The sequence below is a fragment of the Leopardus geoffroyi genome, chromosome B2 (genome assembly GCF_018350155.1).
Source record: "Leopardus geoffroyi isolate Oge1 chromosome B2, O.geoffroyi_Oge1_pat1.0, whole genome shotgun sequence".
In the NCBI taxonomy this organism is placed as follows: domain Eukaryota; kingdom Metazoa; phylum Chordata; class Mammalia; order Carnivora; family Felidae; genus Leopardus; species Leopardus geoffroyi.
Genome location: NC_059332.1, coordinates 28693394 through 28712881, shown reverse-complemented (window position 1 = coordinate 28712881; position 19488 = coordinate 28693394). Strand labels below are relative to the sequence as shown.

The 19488-nt window shown below is 40.0% G+C and overlaps 1 protein-coding gene across 8 annotated transcripts in view; it reads left to right on the top strand.

Moving 5' to 3' along the window:
- DUSP22 (dual specificity phosphatase 22) overlaps nucleotides 1-19488 on the top strand; it is a 73812-nt gene that overhangs the window by 35056 nt on the left and 19268 nt on the right. For all 8 annotated transcript variants that reach the window (XR_006717115.1, XR_006717113.1, XR_006717114.1 and 5 more), the window contains one exon: nucleotides 13157-13206. Coding sequence is in view for 4 of the 8 variants with exons in the window: in XM_045497625.1 (XP_045353581.1) it covers nucleotides 13157-13206 (50 nt within the window). In the remaining 4 variants the exon portion in view is untranslated. The remainder of the gene's footprint in view (nucleotides 1-13156; nucleotides 13207-19488) is intronic.

The following is a 19488-nucleotide window of genomic DNA, read 5'->3' as shown; positions in this document are numbered from 1 at the left end:
ATGGTTGTGCTGGATGCTAGCACTAGAAGGCAGGAGAACAAGTGACATAGGAGCAAACTCTGGAAAGCTTTTAATAGGGGCCCAATTTTACTAAGGAGTTTAAAAGGGAAGAGCAGCTTAATTTGGAAGATACAACCAAAGTAAGTATCCTCATAAGGAAATATGTTTTTGGTTCCAGGTTAGGACAGCACAGCATGCAGCTGGCAGACCTTCAGGAAATCTGAGCATCGTAGTGGTAATGGCAGAGGATGTCTAGCCCAAGGGAATTGGGCAAATTGCAGGCTCCTTGGGTGAGGGGACTTTGAGTCTGTAGTCAGAAATTGGAATGAGAAGTTAAAGGTTATATTGGTTGGTTGGTTGGTTGGTTGATTAAGACCCAAAGCAGGGTATAATGGCTCTGTAGGCACTATTGTTTTCAGCCATAAGATAAAAAATATTTAAATGTAGTCTGGTTTACTGAAGACTGGTTTAAGCAAATTTGCCATTTTTAGGTGCTCCTAGTAATTCATTGCTGGTAGGCACTGCAGGTGGACCTTGTGCCTGCCACAGCTGCAAGGGAAGTGATCCAAACTGACTTTAAAAGTCCAAGAGTAAACCAATGGCACCTAGCTAAGAGTCATCATCTCAGTTCAGGCTAAGTGGACAGGTCATGCCCATACTACTCTTTGAACTGTTTCCCCCTCTGTGTGGTCTGACTCCTGAGATGTTTTACAGACCTTTATGTGTATGCTGGGGCAGAGAATTGTGTCAAACCCTGGGTTTGAATTGAGAAATTATTTCTCCTTTCAGTTATCACCACAACTAGTACAGATGTTGAGTTTCAACATGCATTACTTAGAAGCATCTTCAACTAGCTCTTATCTGCTTTTCTAATGGGAAAGCAAATGAAATACATGGTGAAAGTTTGAGCTAGTCAAGCCATACCTGCTTATAGCACTGGTGAGGGAAAAGTAGTAGATGCATCCAAGATCTGAATTAGAGCCTTCTTCTCTTGAGGGCCAATATGGACATACTTATTTGCTTCTCAGATTTTTCCCAACTAAAAGGAAATGATCCATAAGATTCCTTTGGTGAGAACCATAGCCAGCTTCCAGAGAATGGAGAGGACATGGGAAAGCTGCCATCAGGCTATGCCTTTACCCTTTAAATGGCTGCAAAGAGACAGCTTTTCTGATATTGTGTGAGCATGGGGTAAGGCATCACAGACAAACAGAGCTGATCCCAGACCTCAAATTGAACCATGGAAACTATTCCTAAGCAGAGTAGTTTAGAAATCATCTCAGAATTTACAGATCTTTAAAGCAGTTGGGGCTTCAAAATGGTGGAACTGGTCCAACTTGACTTTACCTATTTAGTGAAATACCTTGTCAAGGAGACCATCCCCACAGCTACCCAAGCAGAAGGTAATTTCAAAGCTACTATAAATGATTAATTTAAGCTGCATTATAGAATGCTCTGATACTGTGCCCTAAAGAACAAAAATTATCAGGGCACCTGATCGGGGCATCAGTCAGTTAAGTGTCTGACTCTTGATTTCAGCTCAGGTCATGATCTCACAGTAATGAGATGGAGTCCCACATCTCTCCCTCTCTCTGCTCCAGCCCCGCTCATGCATGCATGCACACACATGTTCATATTCTCTCTCTCTCTCTCTCTCTCTCCCTTTCTCCCTCTCCCAAAATAAATAAACTTCTTTTAAAAAATAACAAAAATTATGTCATAGCTAACAAAGAATAACATTTCTAAGTATTTGTTTTTTTTAAATGTTCCTTTACACTGAGGCTAGCCAGCTTTTCCAATGGAAACCTCTCTTGCTGTTGCTCCTGTATGTGTGGTGGCATTGTGGTTGAATAGTCCCAAACAGTAATCCTGAGGTACTGCTGACCCCAATGAAGGAGGGACCTTTAACCTCCTTGGTGGCCAGTGCTCGATCTCTCCTTGTGAGTCCTATGTGGGCTCTAACAAAAGTGGTCTGGGACTTCCTTCTGTGCCTAGTGCAAGAGGATGCAGCTGTCAAAATAAAAATAGCCCATCAGATTGCTTTCAATGGCAGCAGTGGGGGAGGGAAGATTTGGTAAAATGCTGCCCTTTCAAAGGAAGGCCATGGAACATTGACCAGCCAATCCTTAAAACAGAGCAAGGAAAACGCACTCCCCCATTATGTTTGGGTAATAGGACACCCCTTATCTGTTGTACATGAATGTTCCATGAAACAGAAATTTAATGCAGTCTCTAATCCACATTTACCTTCATTGTAGAGGGATACTCTTCCTTATATTCAGGAGAAATGGGACAGGTTCTGTTCTCTGCCCTACTCCTCTCTACCCTTCCAGCCCATAGCTCTTTCTCACTGTTCTGAGTTCCATGGCCCTTCTTGTGTGGCTCGTGCACTGGCCTTTACCACCTGTAGCCTTTGCATGTCATAAACATTAGCCCTACCCACGTACGACTGGACAGCTCATAGGGTCAGTTTTGTTTCAAGAATGAAACCTGCTTGTTTTCATTCTTGAAACAAACGACTTTGAGGTCTGATCCCACATAGAGGAGGTGATGTTAGGCCCAAGAGATTGAGTGCTCTTTAGAAAAAGCTTCTTAGCTTTTTCAAAGCTGCAGATTGTATCCAAGACTGAAGACAAGTGGCAATCTACAAAGTCAGTAACTCAGTCTTCAGTGAATTTATTATTCTATCATAAGTGAGAGAGTCTGAGAACTCATTTGTTTAGTAATCTCCAAAATAGGACACAAATAATGTTTGAAACAATGCTATGTTCCTCCCTGAGTAGAGAGATGTATTTAAGAAGGGAAACAGTCACCTTCTTGCTGAAAAGGTGAGGATGACTCAGGCAGGTGTGCTCATCCAGGCCTAGTAGACAAACAAGAGTGAATGTGGCTCTTCCCACTGGTTCTAGTGAGCTGTCTGCTAACAGCATTCTGAAGCCTGGTCTGTGTGACACTGAATTTGCTGGTAACCTGAGGCTGCAATCAAGATAGAGATGACTGACAACAAACTTGCCTTTCCAGTTATTGAGCACCTACTAGCAGCACTTAGTGTGTTTCACATATTGCATCTAATTTCTTTGTTAAAAATGTCCTATATTAGAGGAAGATTCCTCTGTCCCCCTCTTTTGAAGAGAAAGAAGAGAACTGAGCACAACTAATGATTTAGAATATTGCAATTCTAAGAAGGTGCTGTGCTGTATCAGGAGCACCTGGGTGGCTCAGTTGGTTAAGCATCCAACTTCAGCTCAGGTCATGATCTCGCAGTTCATGAATTCAAGCTTGCATTGGGCTCTCTGCTGTCAGTGCAAGCCTGCTTTGGATCCTCTGCCTCCCTCTCTCTGTCCCTGCCACATTCACTCGCCACCTCTCAAAATTAAATAAACATTTTTTTTTTTAAATAAGGTGCTATTCTGTATCGGATATCATTTAAATATAGAAGAAAAATTTGACATGCGAGATGAACTTGAAACCATGAAAATGACTGTGAAATGTCATTGACTAGACCAGGGCTCGGCACACATTTTTATCAAGGGCCAGATAGTAAATATTTTGAGCTCTGTGGGCTCTAAGTTTCCTGTTACAGGACAGTACTGTCTCCTGTACCATGAAAGGAGCTATTGACAATGTATAGATGAACAGGCATGACTGTGTCCCAATAAACACAGGCCTGTTTGCAAATCCTGCCAGCATCATCCAGGAGCCTGTGTTGGGTCTAAAGCCTGGGGCCATTTATTCCCCAATTTAATGCAGTCCTGAAGATATCTGAGCATTTTGCCTGCCCTCACCTTAGTTATTATTTCCCATTGTTAGTGAGACTGTCCACAAGATTCTGCTGAGACCATTTAGAGCATGTAGTAAACTAAATAGGAGACCTAGACCTTAAAGACCATTTGTGCCTGGCCTGTCTGCACTGGGTCATGACTTTGGAGCCAACTGCAAGTGCCTCTGGCCAGCCTAGGGCAGTGCTCAAGGACATATATGGGCCATTCTAGTAATTTTTTAAATATAATTTATTGTCAAATTGGCTTACATACAACACCCAGTACTCATCCCAACAAGTGCCCTCCTCAATGCCCATCACCCACTTTCCCCTCTCCCCCACCACCCATCAACCCTCAGTTTGTTCTCTGTATTTAAGAGTCTATTATGGTTTGCTTCCCTCCCTCTCTGTTTGTAACTAATTTTTTTCCCCTTCCCTTCCCCATGGTCTTCTGTTAAGTTTCTCAAGATCCACATATGAGTGAAAACATATGATATCTGTCTTTCTCTGACTGACTTATTTTAGAATTAAAATTGTAAAAATGGATCTTCTGTCCCATGCATTTCTTCCTTCACTTAGCAACCATTATTGATGGTCTTTGAAGAGAAGGGTACTGGGATACCGAAAGAAAGATGACTAAGATAGGATTAGGCATTTAAAGAATTTAGGGTCTATTGGGAGAGACCATTCATAAGACAGTTATGGTCCTCTATTCTGTGGTCTTGATGCCTGTGTGCCAGCCATGTTGTGTGTTGTCGGGGCACTTGGAACAGGGAGGTGGAGTCAGCCTGAGGTGGAGGGAGATGATGTCAGGGAAGGTTCTGGGCATGCGGCTGGTAGGTTACATCAGGGGAGGTTCCACTAAGGAAGTACCCCTGGGAGGAGTCCTGAAAGAGAAGGGTATTCCAGATATGAAAAAAAAAAAAAAATACTGGAGAGAAGAAGGAAGCCTGGGGAGAAGTGGGCAGGAAAGTACAGAACATTTGGAGAGACTCTCAAGCAGCCCAGATACCTGGAGTTTGGTGAGCTGGGGGAGGTGAGCTTAGGAGGTAAGTTGTAGAGAAGTACTGAAGGATTTTGAAGTGGATCTTCTTTACTTTGCAGATATAATAAGGAGCCACTGAATGTGTTTTAGCAGCTGAGGCATATGACCGGATAAAAATTTATCTTTGTATCTTTTACAAGTGGTATTAGAGAATGCTCCTAAAATATCTACTGCCGATTTCTCCTGATTTACAAGCATCCATTTTCAGTCATGGTAATTTTTTGATATGGTCATTTATCATTAACATTCGTTAAGTAACACTGCAGAATTACTTGGTTTGGAGAGTTTTCATGAGTCACACTGGGTACATCAGCAGTGCTCAGACACAACTGAAATCACAGAAAACGGCTTTCAGTGGTGGGTTAGAGCTGGCATGAATCTCCCTCACTACCTTCCCATAACCCACCCATGTTGGCTCACTATGTGTGATGTGCTGACTATGCCCACTTTAGCCTTCATTGAAATAGCTCGAGCAAAAATAAGCATTTGGGTCCTCATCGGTTGATCTGACGAGTCAGATGTATGTCGTTTTTTGACTAACCTGAAAGAAGCCAACAGGTGTTGGAGGTTTCTCATTTGCATTTTTTCTCACAAAATCAAACCAAGGGCTAAATCTTGTTTCTCCACTCTGACCTTCCCACCCCTCCCCACCCCATCAAGTACCACAGAGTTCTTGGAAGTTGTTATTTGTAGTAGTGTTTCCTAAATTTAGCTGGTGCAGGAAGAATCAGTGGCAAATGGGTGCCTGAAGAAAATGCATCTTCAGTTTAGAATCTAGACTCAAAACATTTATTATATAGCACAACAAAAGGATTGCATTTATTTTCTGTGGTGATTTTCTACAGTAATTCCTATGAGATTTTGGTTATGGTACAAACAAAAAGAGAGATGGCTGAGAATCTCATCCCCGGACCTTATCTGTTCATGTTTTTTTATGCCTACTTCCAGTTCTTAGTCCACAGACATACATAAGTTTTTCCATATGTAATCTTTCTGTGGATATAATTTTGTATTCTACTTTTTGCCCTTAAAATGCTATTGGCCATGTGAAAATTATTAAATTGAGGAGAAATAATATTCAAAATGTGTGTGCCAGCTACTGGGTTTGGCATCCACGTACACAAACTAGATGAAAATCTTCATATGCTTTCTCTCGAGTGAGACACTCTATGAAGAGGTGGCTTTATAAAGGAGAATAAGGTTGTCAAACCTGTGTACATCTGAAAACAATTTCAAGTCAGCAATTGCCATCTCTTGGGTCTGTGACCTTCCTAGTGTGGCTAGACTAATTTTTTCAGAGTTTACTTTAGGTTTATATGAAAGTGCAGAAGCAGTCAAATTCATAGAGACGGAAAGAGAGTGGGAGTTACCAAGGACTGGGGAAGGGTTAATGGGGAGTTAGTGTTTAATAGACATAGAGTTTCCATTTGGGAAGATAAAAAGTTCTAGAGATGGATGGTGGTGATGAGTATGTGAATATACATGATGCCACTGAACCATTTAAAATGGTAAATTTTATGTATATTTTACTACAATAAAAAAAAAAGCAGAATGTGACTTTCTCGAGTGGGAGAGACCTTTGTTTTTCACAGTGGTGTACAAACTGTGCTCTTCTGATCAGGTGTGGTACAATCTAAACTTAAATCTTTTAAAATTTTGTTTCCTTTTTGGAGTCAAATTTTTTGATAATTGGGTGAAATTAGGTCTTAATAGGGCCCCCAACTTATTTTGCTCAATTCAGTCATGGGTGTTAGATGATCAGTGTTAGTAGAGTTCTGTGTGTAAGAATTACAGAGTCCGATATCAGTGTGCCACCCTGATATCTTGTAAATGTGATTGTCAAAGAAAAAACTGTCATCTCGTTCAGAGGACAACTCCATATTGCTACTAGTATTTGGATGGGATAAGATAAGAAACCAGGGTTTCTAATAAGGTCATTTTTATTAGCAGCTAAAATAACTTTTCCATCACATGGATTTCCTGATTCTGGCCCCTTAGTGAACTTCATTTCCTATTATGTTTCCTCTTAGTTTGTGAATAAGTCCTTACAGAAAATAGTTATATTCTATAACTGGTTTTTATTAGTTTTCCTGGGAAAGAGAGAACAGATTCTGAAGGCCTTGATCTTTCTTTAGAAAAGTAGAATGTCAGCTAGGTTCTTCAAAAGCCTCATATGTTTCAGAAACAAAAGAACAGTGAATTTTAGAAATTGTACTTGAAACAAGCGAGAGTTTGATCTCTTACTAGTCCTGAAATCAGAATCTTGGCCCTGCTTTCCAAGTACTTGTCTATGTATCGTTTTAAGTGTAATCTTTAGTTTCAGCCCCAAAGAAAGGCAAAAACCCTACTTTTGGTGGTTACTATGCTTGTTGAAACAGAAAACAGAAAAATATTAGAACTTTTGAGAATATGGACTTAGAAAGCTTTAAACTTTGCTCAAAAAGAATATTCTGGAATACTTTCTAAACTTTCTTTTCAGTCAGTTGATGTCTACGGTGTCTTTCAAAACCTAACACAAAAGCTTTACCCAAAAAGCTTTCTTTGGATGATCCCATTGAAATGTAACCTCTTTCCTGTATTTTCCTAATTTTTTTTTCCATACTATGTAATATTAATTGATGTGTTGCTTGTTATGAATATTCAGTATGTATGTGGTCAGTGTAAATATGAGGATTTTTCTTAATTCTTTGCATTCTTCCTCCCTCTAGTCCCCATCTTATCAGTATTAATAGTGTTCGCAGGATGTGTTAAGCCATTCAAAATGCCATGTAGTCAAAAGAAATTATCTGCTCTTTCTTTGTACCTCCTAGAAATCATGACAGTCTTAAAGCATATACTGAGCCCCTTTCCCTTAACTGAACTGTTTTTGTATTCTTGGGCCAGGTACCTAACTTGAAAATCTGCAACTTGATGCTTAGTAACTCCATAAAAGTTTAATGGTAATTGGCTTTCCACCAATCACTTTTTTTTTTTTCAACGTTTATTTATTTTTGGGACAGAGAGAGACAGAGCATGAATGGGGGAGGGGCAGAGAGAGAGGGAGACACAGAATTGGAAACAGGCTCCAGGCTCTGAGCCATCAACCCAGAGCCTGACGCGGGGCTCGAACTCACGGACCGCGAGATCGTGACCTGGCTGAAGTCGGACGCTTAACCGACTGCGCCACCCAGGCGCCCCTCCACCAATCACTTTTTTAAAACATTATGGAAAATACTGAATTTTTATTTATTTAATAATAATTTTATTTCAAAGATAATAAACTTTAGTTTTATTTATTTTTCTTTTAGCTTTAGAGGTAATATGTAGGAGTAGGAGTAAATATCACACAGTAAGTGCTATACTAATGAAAACATTACTGTTATTTTTTTTATTCCTTTATAGTTAACATACAGTGTCATATTAGTTTTAGGTATATAATATAGTGATTCAAGAATTCTATACACATTACTCAGTGCTCATCATAAATGTACTTTTAATCCACTTCTCCTATTTTACCTATCCTCCCACCCACGTCCCCTCTGTGTTATTTTTATTACTTATGAATTTTTCAGATTGTTCTAGAATTTTGTTCTAGAATAAGATTTTTATTACTTTGTTTTGTTTGCTATGCTTTCCATAATTTATCTAAACACATCGTGCCCCTTTTCTCTGTCTGACCTCAACATTAGAGAATGGTCTTTCGCGGGGGTTCTATTAATACTAGGATAATTTTAAGTCTATCCAGCCTTCTTGTAGCACTGAGTTCCTTAATGGTGTCAGCACTCTTGCTGCTTTCTGAATTAGTAATTAACTGCCATGAATTGTACACATGTGCAGGCATCTGAAGGCTTTTTTCAGGTACTTCATGTTCTGCAGTCTGTGGCCTCCAAGAGAGACACTTTTCGTGCTTTGTTAATGACTAAGCCAAGATAAATAGATGTTCTTGTGTGGTGAGCAGCTGAACCTTTTTGACAGTTTTGACTCCTTTCTTTATAGTATTTGCATAGTTTGTTCACTGTGTGGACAGGCAGGAGACTGATATCTGGAGCTTGTGCAGGGAGCATGCCCTTCCATGGCATAGCTAAAAGTTCAGCTCCCTTGTTTTAGTGGTCACCAGGTTAAGGCACGGTCATTTTACAATATTTTTCTCACTTGTAGTATTCTTATAGTATGATCTTCATGTTAATTGATTTTCACCTTGTTCAACAGATATTTAGTGAGTGTTTACTATGTGCCAAGGTAGGTTATTGTTCTGTTTTTGAGAGAATATGATCTTGTGTTTTATATTTTTTCTGTCCTTCCTTAAGAGTAGGGGATCCCCAAACTTGTGGCCGAGAGCTACTTTGTTCCTCCTTAGAGCTTCACAGATGGGAAGCTGTAGCTGCCACATGCCCATCCCAGTTAGTGAAGGTGAGGGGCCTAGCATGGCTGAAAGTCACCTCCTCATCATCTGTGGGCATGGAGGGAAGGATATCCTTTGCCATCTTCGTGCAGTTTTCTCCTGCTTTATAGGGCCAGTATCCTTTTCTTTTTTGCATTAGGCACCAAAAAGGGGAATGTGACCCCACTCACGGAACACCTAAAGGAAGTGAAGTACTTTCCAGTCACACTGATGTTGGCATTTATAGTAAATGCTTTTAATAAGCTAAGACCTATTTAACCTCCTCTTCTGTCCATTCTCTTTATTTATTTTTTTTTTCTTACCTCCCGTCATATGGGCTGGGCTGATTTTAGATTCTGTTAGAATTAAGTGGCTGTCAGCATGTGTAACAGGCATTTTTATATCTTATGTTAGAAGGAATCCACCTCAGCATCCTTGATTGATTGAAGGTACTCAGGCTATGACAATCACAGTGGAAGGGAGCATGGAAACCTGAAAATCCTTCACATCCCTCTGGAAGTATTGGTCTGAAAGAGGTTGGAGGAAGTGTGTGGGAGGAAAGAATTTCATAAGCTTCTGGGCCCGATCCATGGCCAACTCTCACTTAAGAGTAAAAGAAAAAAGTAAATGAGTCATTTCAATGACGGGTGTATGAAATGACCAGCATGTGTATCTATACTAATAAGCTTGTTTGACCTTGATGGAGGGAAGGAGTGAAATCACTTATTTTTACAGTATCATTTCCTTTTCCATTTTTTCCTTTTAAAACACTTCTTTAATACCTCTTTGGGTTTGGAGGTGCTTTAGAACCTCAAACAACTGCCTTAATATTTCCAGCAGAGCACAGTGCCCAGAGTCCAGGGAAAAATGAGGATAGAGACAAAAGGAGGCAATTAGGGATAACAAAGCAAAAGTTAAATGAGGGAGAAACTGCTGCTTCACTATCTTCTAGCGCTGATCCTTAAACTTTACCCTTGACATGTTTGAGTGTGTTTGGTCTCATGCTGAAGTGTTCTCATATGTATTAACAGTGGTAAAACTCATCTTCTTTAAGAGTCTTTGTTGGAAGATGTAATGATTGACTCAAAGCTGGAAAAACATGAATGTGTATATGAATTAAACAGGAAAAAAAGGTTTTTCTGACTTCTCATAATAGTGGGAGACAGGGAGGGGAATTTTAGGGCTCAGGTCTTAGTTACAGACAGCTGATTCTACTCTGAGCCAGTTTAAGCAGGAAGGGGTTTATTAAGAAGTTGTTGAGAGCTTATGGTCTCCTCAGAAGAGCTGGAGAAACAGGCTTTCAGCTGAAGTTAAAGGAACAACACTCAGACCACATCACACAACTGGCCCAGTAAGATCTGCTGCCACGTCTCCCCACCCACCCCCAGTACCACCTGCCTCTGCTGCCACCTGCACCTGCCAAGCAGGTGCTCTTTACCCATCTAATTCTTCCCATGTCCTGTTTCCAAATCCACTTCAAGTAGGTGTGTCAGGTGATGCAACTAAATCCAGAGTCTACACCCTAATAGCAAAGGAGATTGAGAAACATAATTTATGTGGATTCTGTATTAGAATAGTGGGATTCACAATGTTGGGAAGTATTGAAATATGGAAGTCTGGAAGGGTTTGGGGCGGCCGCAAATTTAGACGTTCCTTATAAGACTACATTAGCAAATACGACACAGAAATGCCTCATAATATGAATTAACAGTAAAATTTTATGATCAACTGCAAAAAAAAATGCAACTCTGGAAGACAAGTTCCTTTATGGCTTTATTTGCTGAGGGACTTTTGGTAGTCTATATCATGATTCTACATATTTCTCCTTCATTTACTCTCTTAGGTTGGTTATTTTTCTAGTGTTTGATGTGTTTCTTCTCCTATTTATTATCCTTGACATGGCAAGATCCCATCAGATTAGGCTATCAAAGGAGGAAAGGGTTTACAAATCATTCATTTAAGTCCTCACAGAGCCATATTCTTTTGAAGAAGTTGCTGAGATTTCTAGATTTTGTACTTTTACTTGACATTGAAGACCTTTGGAACTATACTTTAAATCCCCCTGAAGAAGAAACAACTAGGTTTTTAATAAAACAAATTTGGCTTGAGTTTTTGTAGCATGAATTTACACAGACATTTTTTTTACTCATATAATCCATTTCAGATCTTTATTTCACACTAAAGATAGACTTTCCCTCTTCCTCATTATTTTTTATTTTTTTTAATATATGAAATTTATTGTCAAATTAGTTTCCATACAACACCCAGTGCTCATCCCAAAAGATGCCCTCTTCAATGCCCATCACCTACCCTCCCCTCCCTCCCACCACCCATCAACCTTCAGATTGTTCTCAGTTTTTAGGAGTCTCTTATGCTTTGGCTCTCTCTCCAACTCTAACCTCCTTTTTTTTTTTTTCCTTCCCTTCCCCTATGGGTTTCTGTTAAGTTTCTCAGGATCCACATAACAGTGAAAACATATGGTATCTGTCTTTCTCTGTATGGCTTATTTCACTTAGCATCACACTCTCTAGTTCCATCCAGGTTGCTACAAAGGGACATATTTCATTCTTTCTCACTGCCATGTAGTACTCCATTGTGTATATAAACCACAATTTCTTTATCCATTCATCAGTTGATGGACATTTAGGCTCTTTCCATAATTTGGCTATTGTTGAGAGTGCTTCTATAAACATTGGGGTAAAAGTGCCCCTATGCATCAGTATTCCTGTATCCCTTGGGTAAATTACTAGCAGTGCTACTGCTGGGTCATAGGGTAGGTCCACTTTTAATTTTTTGAGGAACCTCCACACTGTTTTCCAGAGTGGCTGCACCAGTTTGCATTCCCATCAACAGTGCAAGAGGGTTCCTGTTTCTCCACATCCTCTCCAGCATCTATAGTCTCCTGATTTGTTCATTTTGGCCACTCTGAATGGCATGAAGTGATATCTGAGTGTGGTTTTGATTTGTATTTCCCTGATGAGGAGTAATGTTGAGCATCTTTTCATGTGCCTGTTGGCCATCTGGATGTCTTCTTTAGAGAAGTGTCTATTCATGTTTTCTGCCCATTTCTTCACTGGATTATTTTTTGGGTCACACAGACATTTTTAATAGATTTTTATGGAGACCTATGTGAAGTTTTTGTTTTGTTTTTTTTTTTCAAATTGGGCCATTTTCTTTTTAAAAATATTTTTTTTTAACATTTATTCATTTTTGAGAGACAGAGCCAGATAGAGCACGAGTGGGGGAGGGGCAGAGAGAGGTGGGGACACAGAATCCAAAGCAGTCTCCAGACTCTGAGCTGTCAGCACAGAGCCCAATGTGGGGCTCAAACTCACAGACTGCAAGATCATGACCTGAGCCAAAGTTGGACATTTACAACTGAGCCACCCAAGCACCCCAGGGGTCATTCTTTTTAAAAAATGTATTAGTTTGGTACATAAACTTTTACTCTTTTGTAAAGCAAGCAAAATATATCAAAATATTTTGCATGTGTAAAGTTCCTACTAATGCATCAGTGAAATTGTAACTCTCTGATTACTAAAATATGATATAGAAAACTCTGTAACATAACATTACAATTTTTGCTTAGCATGTTAAAGTTTTTACTAACAGTGCTTCTTTTTTGGCCACTCAAGATCTTAAACGAAATAGATTTTAAAAATGCTAAATATGTAAACAAGCATTTGAAATCATAATTTTGAAACTTGTTGACACTTACTGGGAAGCCCTCAATTATTTCACTTTTTTGATAAACCCTGTCTAAACCTACAAGCTGTTTGCAAACTAGAGCATAAATATCTGTATGTATGGTCACGGAAAATAACCAGGAACCTTAATTAAAGAGTTTTTCCCTGGTTCCTTGGCAACAAAAGATGAGTGAAAAACTTCTCCTTTTTACTTTTTATTTTTTGACCTGAGTAAATAGTTCCTTTAAATATTTTTCTCCACTAAGTATCGTCTTTTTACTTAAATTTTTTATATCATTCTACAGGGAGTTAAATACCTGTGCATTCCAGCAGCGGATTCGCCATCTCAAAACCTGTAAGTTGGTTTTTTCCTATATTTTTTGGAGATATTAAAAACAAATAAAGGACAGTAAAGTAAAGGACTGTGAAATCGTTGGAGCCAATGGGATGCTTCATGCCTTGCGCAGCTGCTGCCCTGCAGGGGAGGTAACAAGGCCCATAGGAGGTCTGTGCTGCCAAGTTAGGCAGAGCTGCAGCTGGAGGCACGCTTCTTGTTTGCCAGTCCTTCAACTACACAACACTGATGGGATGTCTATAAGAGCCTAATTTTTAAAAAGGATGCCTTAAACCAAATCTTGAGCATGTTCATCTCTTCTCTGGAAGTAAACCCTTAAGGAAGCTATTGGGTTTTGTCTAAAAGCAGCACTGTCCAATAGAAATAGAATGTGGACCACAAATGTAAGCTGTGCAGGTAATGTTAAATTTTCTAGGAGTCAAATTAAAAAGAGTAAAAAAGAGGGGCACCTGGGTGGCTCAGTCAGTTAAGCATCTGACTCTTGGTTTTGGCTCAGGTCATTGTCTCATGGTTTGTGAGATTGAGTCCCGAGCAGAGCCTGCTTGGGATTCTCATGCTCCCTCTCTCTCTCTATGCCCCGTCTCCCTCCCTCCCTCTCTCCCTCCCTCTCTCTCTCTCTCTCTCTCTCTCTCTTTCTCTCTCTCTTTCTCTCTCTCTTTCTCACTCTCAAAATAAATAAATAAACTTAAAGAAGTCCATGATATGGAGTAAAATTTTACTGAAGCATGGATTTGAACCTTGCAGGCTCAGACACTGGGGCAGAAATAAAGTACTTAACCACTCATTGCCTCCAGTAGGTACCAGCCCCTGCTTCCAAGGCTGGCCTTGTGCTTACATTGCAGGTCAAACGCAACCATGCTAGAATTACAGGTTACTGCATCTTATCTGGAAAGTTACAAGCTATGGTGATGTTTGTGAATTTGGGAGCCCACAGGCTTGTTGGGATTCATCCTTCGTGATTCTTAAGCTCTATTGCCTACAAATCCTGCATATTGGAATTACAGACCATATAATCTTATGTTTAGTATCCCAATTGTTCATCTTCTCTGAAAGCTATCAAATACTGGAACATTCACAAATCTTGATTTTTGATTGCTAGAGAGCAGTGAAATCCCAGGTTACACAATAATTTTGTGAGATCTACCTGTTTGAAAAAAAAAATGGGGCTAGAGTCAGATGGATTGATGTAGGGAAGGGTGGGGGGTGGTATAGGACAGGGGATAGGTGGCATATGATTAGATGAGAAAAGGGCAAGGGTAGATTTGAAGCAGGGACAAATATGTTCTGCATAAGGCCTTTTTTTTACACTAACTCTCCATATTTCACAGAAAAAGTCAGTCTTTAAGGCTGAGGATGACGGAGGAAAGATTTTACTAGGATCACTAGGAAAACAGTAGTAGCTTGGGTCTAGGAGGAGAAGAAGCACCAGAGAACTTCCTTGGTTACTAGTCGTGTCAAGAAACAGAAGTGGTTGGAAGGGCATGGTGTATACGGAAGGAAGTGAGCCACTGCCTTTCTCTGGAGACCACAGCAATCTTCTGCCCATGTTTTGGTGGCTATTTTTAAAATGGTTGCTTTGTTCTTATCTCAAACTGAGATTCTAATATACTGCTGAACTTGTCAATACCTGATTGGCAATATGACTCTTTGGAGGAATCAGATTATAACACATCCTGGGCATTTGTTGTGAGGTAAGGTGGCCACCTGTACTTGATTGCCCTCAGGACATTTCAGCTTTGCTAGGAGCCAAGCATTGTGCTTGATGTCCAGGACAGTAACTGACTTACCAAACTAAGATTGAGCATTGAGCAGTCCTGCACTATATAGACAAGTAAGCAGTAGACCTTGATGTTAGATATCTTAAATTTAAAACTAGTTGTATCTACCTTGGGCAAGTCATTTAAACCCATCTGAACTTCAGTTCCCTCATGTAAAAAATACCTGCCTTGAGGATTTTTGGAGATCAGATCACATGTATGAAAGTGTTCTCTATGAACTCTAAGCACTTTTGAGAATAAGAATACACTTTTACTCTCTTAAAAGTGTATTCATATATCTTGAGAGTTATAAAAGAAGATAGTTGAAATAACAAGTTTTGGTGTTCAGGAGACCCACTTTAGTGGGAGATTTGGAAGATACGCTTACATGGAAAGACCAGAGTGACAGAACATGTAGCAGCAGCTTCTCCAAGTTCCAGGGTCTCATGGGTCAGTTCAGGTCTTCTGGCAAAACCAGCCCAAACACAGTTACCTTGGGTCCAAAGGACTAACCTGTAAGATTTGAATTTGTTCTCTCCTGTCCCAAATATGTGCAGAGGTCTTGTTAAGCTGTGTGATTTGCCTTTTTAACTCTTTCCTTACATCTTGGTGAAAGTGTAGGGTGGGACACCAGGTTTCAATAGGTAGTTACCATAGCATCCATGCATTTGGGGCTAATGACAGAATAACTTCAAGAGGACCTGCCATTGCTGCTATGTTGAGGGAAGTCCTACAGCTGTACAACCTCTGTTTCAATTGGAAAAGAAAGTTAAGGCCATAACTCATCGAAAGGCAGAAAAGCTGGCACTCGCCTGTTAAAAGTTATGTTCATAGGCATTTATGTGATTCTTTGGGAAAACTTTTATTTTTAATCCATTAGTAATTGCAAATCTTATGCATAAGTAAGACTTTGGGTACATCAGTGTCCATGAGTTTATAAATATTTCTTGCTCTACTGAAGTTACATGGAAATTGTGGAGTTAAGTTTGTAATTTGAGTTTACTGTGTATGTTAAGAGACAGCCTATGAAATAGCTGGAGTTTCTCTTTCCGTGTTACAAATGTTTCTTTGGAAGCATAACATACGTTTTAACAGCAAGCATGCTTTCATGATATAATTAGACTATTAACCATTGGCAAATGGAATACTTGACTTTTTATGTGGCCTGTTCACTTCAGGTAGCCTGTGGTCACCAAATATTAGGAACATATAGCTGACAGTGAACCTTCACTTTCTGTACCCTCAACCAATGCAGATAGGAGATAAATACTCTGGTTAACAAAAGCAAGAGAAATCATGTCCATTACTTGGAAAATATGCTCTGGCTAACTCAGACAATTATAACTAGTAGTTCTTTAGTCTAGCCACTTTTAATTACTGATGCCTGAAAAGTCCTATATTTAATGACAAAATAAATTCTAGAAAACTGTATCGCTTACTGTTTTGAACCTACAGATTTTTTAAATTGTTTAACTTTAGATGTAATTTAAAGTTTTATATCCTAAATATTACCCCACAAACCCCTATACCAACAGGAATTCTTCTTGCTAATTATGCTTAGTAAGAGGTTTGTGACCTTTTGAAACTAACTGCTTTCACTTGGCATTCAGTGGTTGTAAGCTGCCCAGAAAGGTCAATTTTCTGTCTTGGCTTTAATCCTCACAAACTCCCCCTCTGATCTTCCAGGAACTTAAAATGCAGAAACCTGGTTAAGATAACATTAACACATTAAATTTTACCTCAGTTCCCTAACCACCTTGCCTTTCAAAGTCAGGAAATGTGAAAGTTCAAGTTCTCATAGTTGTAATACCCCCACAGACCCAGGCTGGGGTGTTTTGCATGATTTGTCACAATTAGAGGCATCCTAGAGCTTATATCACATGCATACACTACATGATCTCTGAGTGGCTGATGTGGGGTGGGTGGTGAATTGAGGCTTTTAGAAATACTTGCTTTTGCTTTCTCTGTGTACTTTCTTATGCAAGTCACTTTAACCTCACTTCTCATCTGTAAAATACCTATTTCACACAATTCTTGTAGTATTAGGTTAGATAAGTGAAAGCATTTTTTATGAACTGTAAGCAATTCCAGAAATAAGATTATATTTGCTATCCAAGTAAGGAGTATTAATGTATTTCGAGAGTGAATTATTGGATATATGGTAGATCATTTATTCATTCTTATTTTAATATTTATTAAATTGGTATTTTTAATTTAGATATTGTTAAGGGAATACTTTTTTTAAATCTTCTAATGTCAAGTACAGGAGAGTTTGGTCTGTGCTGTGGAGTTGGTGGCATTGCATCATTGCAGTAGAACTTTTGTGACATTCAGTGGTTTGAGTATCGAGCAGGTCTCTAACTTTCTTGAGGTTTTTGTGGGGAGAAGAGGTAATTAGCAATACAGAAAGCTTATATTTAAAGTACCAGTAAAACTTCCTTGCCTTATTCTACCTCCCTTTTTGTGTATGTTTTCTTTAATTTAGCTGATGTCTTCTGTACATCCAACTCTTTCGTCCTCTTATAGTTTTTCTTTGTTTTAATTATTAAAAAGAAGTTTTGCAAAATCAAAGCTAGGTGGGCCCTTGGAGTGCTGTGGTTCTGTTTCCAGACAGATGCATACATACTTGAGCATACATGTGCACACACACATACACACACACACATGCTCACACATGACTCCTGAGGACTTTGCAGCCCATAGGAATGAGAAATACACAGAAAATGGATATTGAGTTTTTTTATAAGACTTCACTTATTGAACTTAACTGTATTTTAGTCTTAAACTTTCTTCTCCTAGTTTTTCTAGTGTTCAATCATTCTTTGTGAAATGATGTTATAGTAGATGGTAGAGAGGTTTTTGTTTTGTTTTTAAAATGACCTTATGTAGCAAAATGAAAAGCTTGATAAAAATCCCCCCCCCAATTAAAAACATGTTTAAGTGCAGGAAATATAAAAGTTGGGGAATCATTGATGTAAATATGAGTTAGTTGTATGTGTTAAATGCTGTGCACTGATAGAGCAGCTCTGCCAGTGTCTGTTCTGGTGGAGAATGTTCCTTCCTGCTTGCTTCTGGGTGGGGTGAGAGTGTTCCAGCTGAGGGGGCCTACATGGATTCTGCCCCAGGAGGAAACAGCTCTCCTATCTGAGCTCACCTTCCAGAACACAGGCTCACTCAGAAAGAACATTCCACCCATTTACTTTTTGCTTTATCTTTTTAAGTATTCCTTTTCCAGGAAAAAAAAAAAATCTAAGAGTGCTTGCCTTTCCTGTTTTTTTTTTTTCCTCTTTTGCTTTCATATACAACATATATGTACAGACGTGTACACGTGTCTGTGTGTACACACACATATACATGTGTGGGAAGGAGAAGTGTCCTCAGTCGCATGGCTTTGCTGTCAATACAGCCTAGTCTGATACTGCTGGCTTTGGAGTGAGCCCAGCTCCCTTGAGCTCCTGCTCATATAAGCAGAGTCTTCAGCAGGACAGAGCTGCCTCAGATCCCACAATGGGGATCACAGCCTTAAAATCTTGCAGTGTTGGAGTGAGCACACATTGTTCAGCCTCAAAAGATGATCATCATGTGGTGTAGTTTTGCTAGATCCCATCCACCAGTCTTTTTGTGTACTCTCTGAAGGTCAGGAAAACCTGGCTGATCCTGGCTTTTGGCCTCTGGACAGAGAGAGAGAGGAGGCTGTTCAAGAAGGACAGCCAGCACAGACTGAGGAAGTGGAGGAAGGGCAACAGTGGCTGCTGCAGGGCTGTTTGCTGAGTGCTCATGGAGGACATGTCTCCCTGAGGGCCTACCAAAGGCCTGTCCCTCTGCCCTACCCAAGGTGTTCTCTTCAGATTATTGGCAGCAGCAACCACTGTTACATGAGTTTGTGACACACATGTAGGTCAGTGAGCCTCACTGGCTTTCCTCCAACAGACCTTACTCCATGTGTGGGTATGCAAATGAAGGTACAAAATGAAGAGCAGGAATAGGGAACCTGTGTTCATTGAAACAGTCTGTGTTGGGATGGTGCTTGAGATATGTGCTTCTGCTTCACACCAGAGAATTGGGCAACAAGGGCCAGAGTCGCGGGTATTTCCCGCTGTGGAGGAGGGAGTTTAATGACCAGTGCTAGAGCTTATGTCATCAGCTTCCCTGGAAATAACCCCCACTCCTGCAACACACCAAAGCAGTAGTGAATGCGCATGCCTCCTGGCTTTACTTGGAAAAGGCATTTCTAGGAATGTCTGCTTGGCGTGGCCTCCTGCCTAATTGTGTTTATGAGTCAAGTTTTGTGGTGGGGCTTTAAGCCATCCCTTCACTAGCATCATTACACTCCCAGGCTGGGCTATGAGCCACCCTCTCTCTCACAGATGCCTGCTGTGGGGTTCCTCAGCCCTTGCCCCAACTCAGTGGTGGACAGGTGCTGTTTGTGGGTTTGTCTTAGGCTTAAGATTGATGCAGTTAGAACTAAGAGAAAAGGGCTGGCAGGGAACAGAGTAGGAGCACCTCCTCATGACTTCCTTGCCCC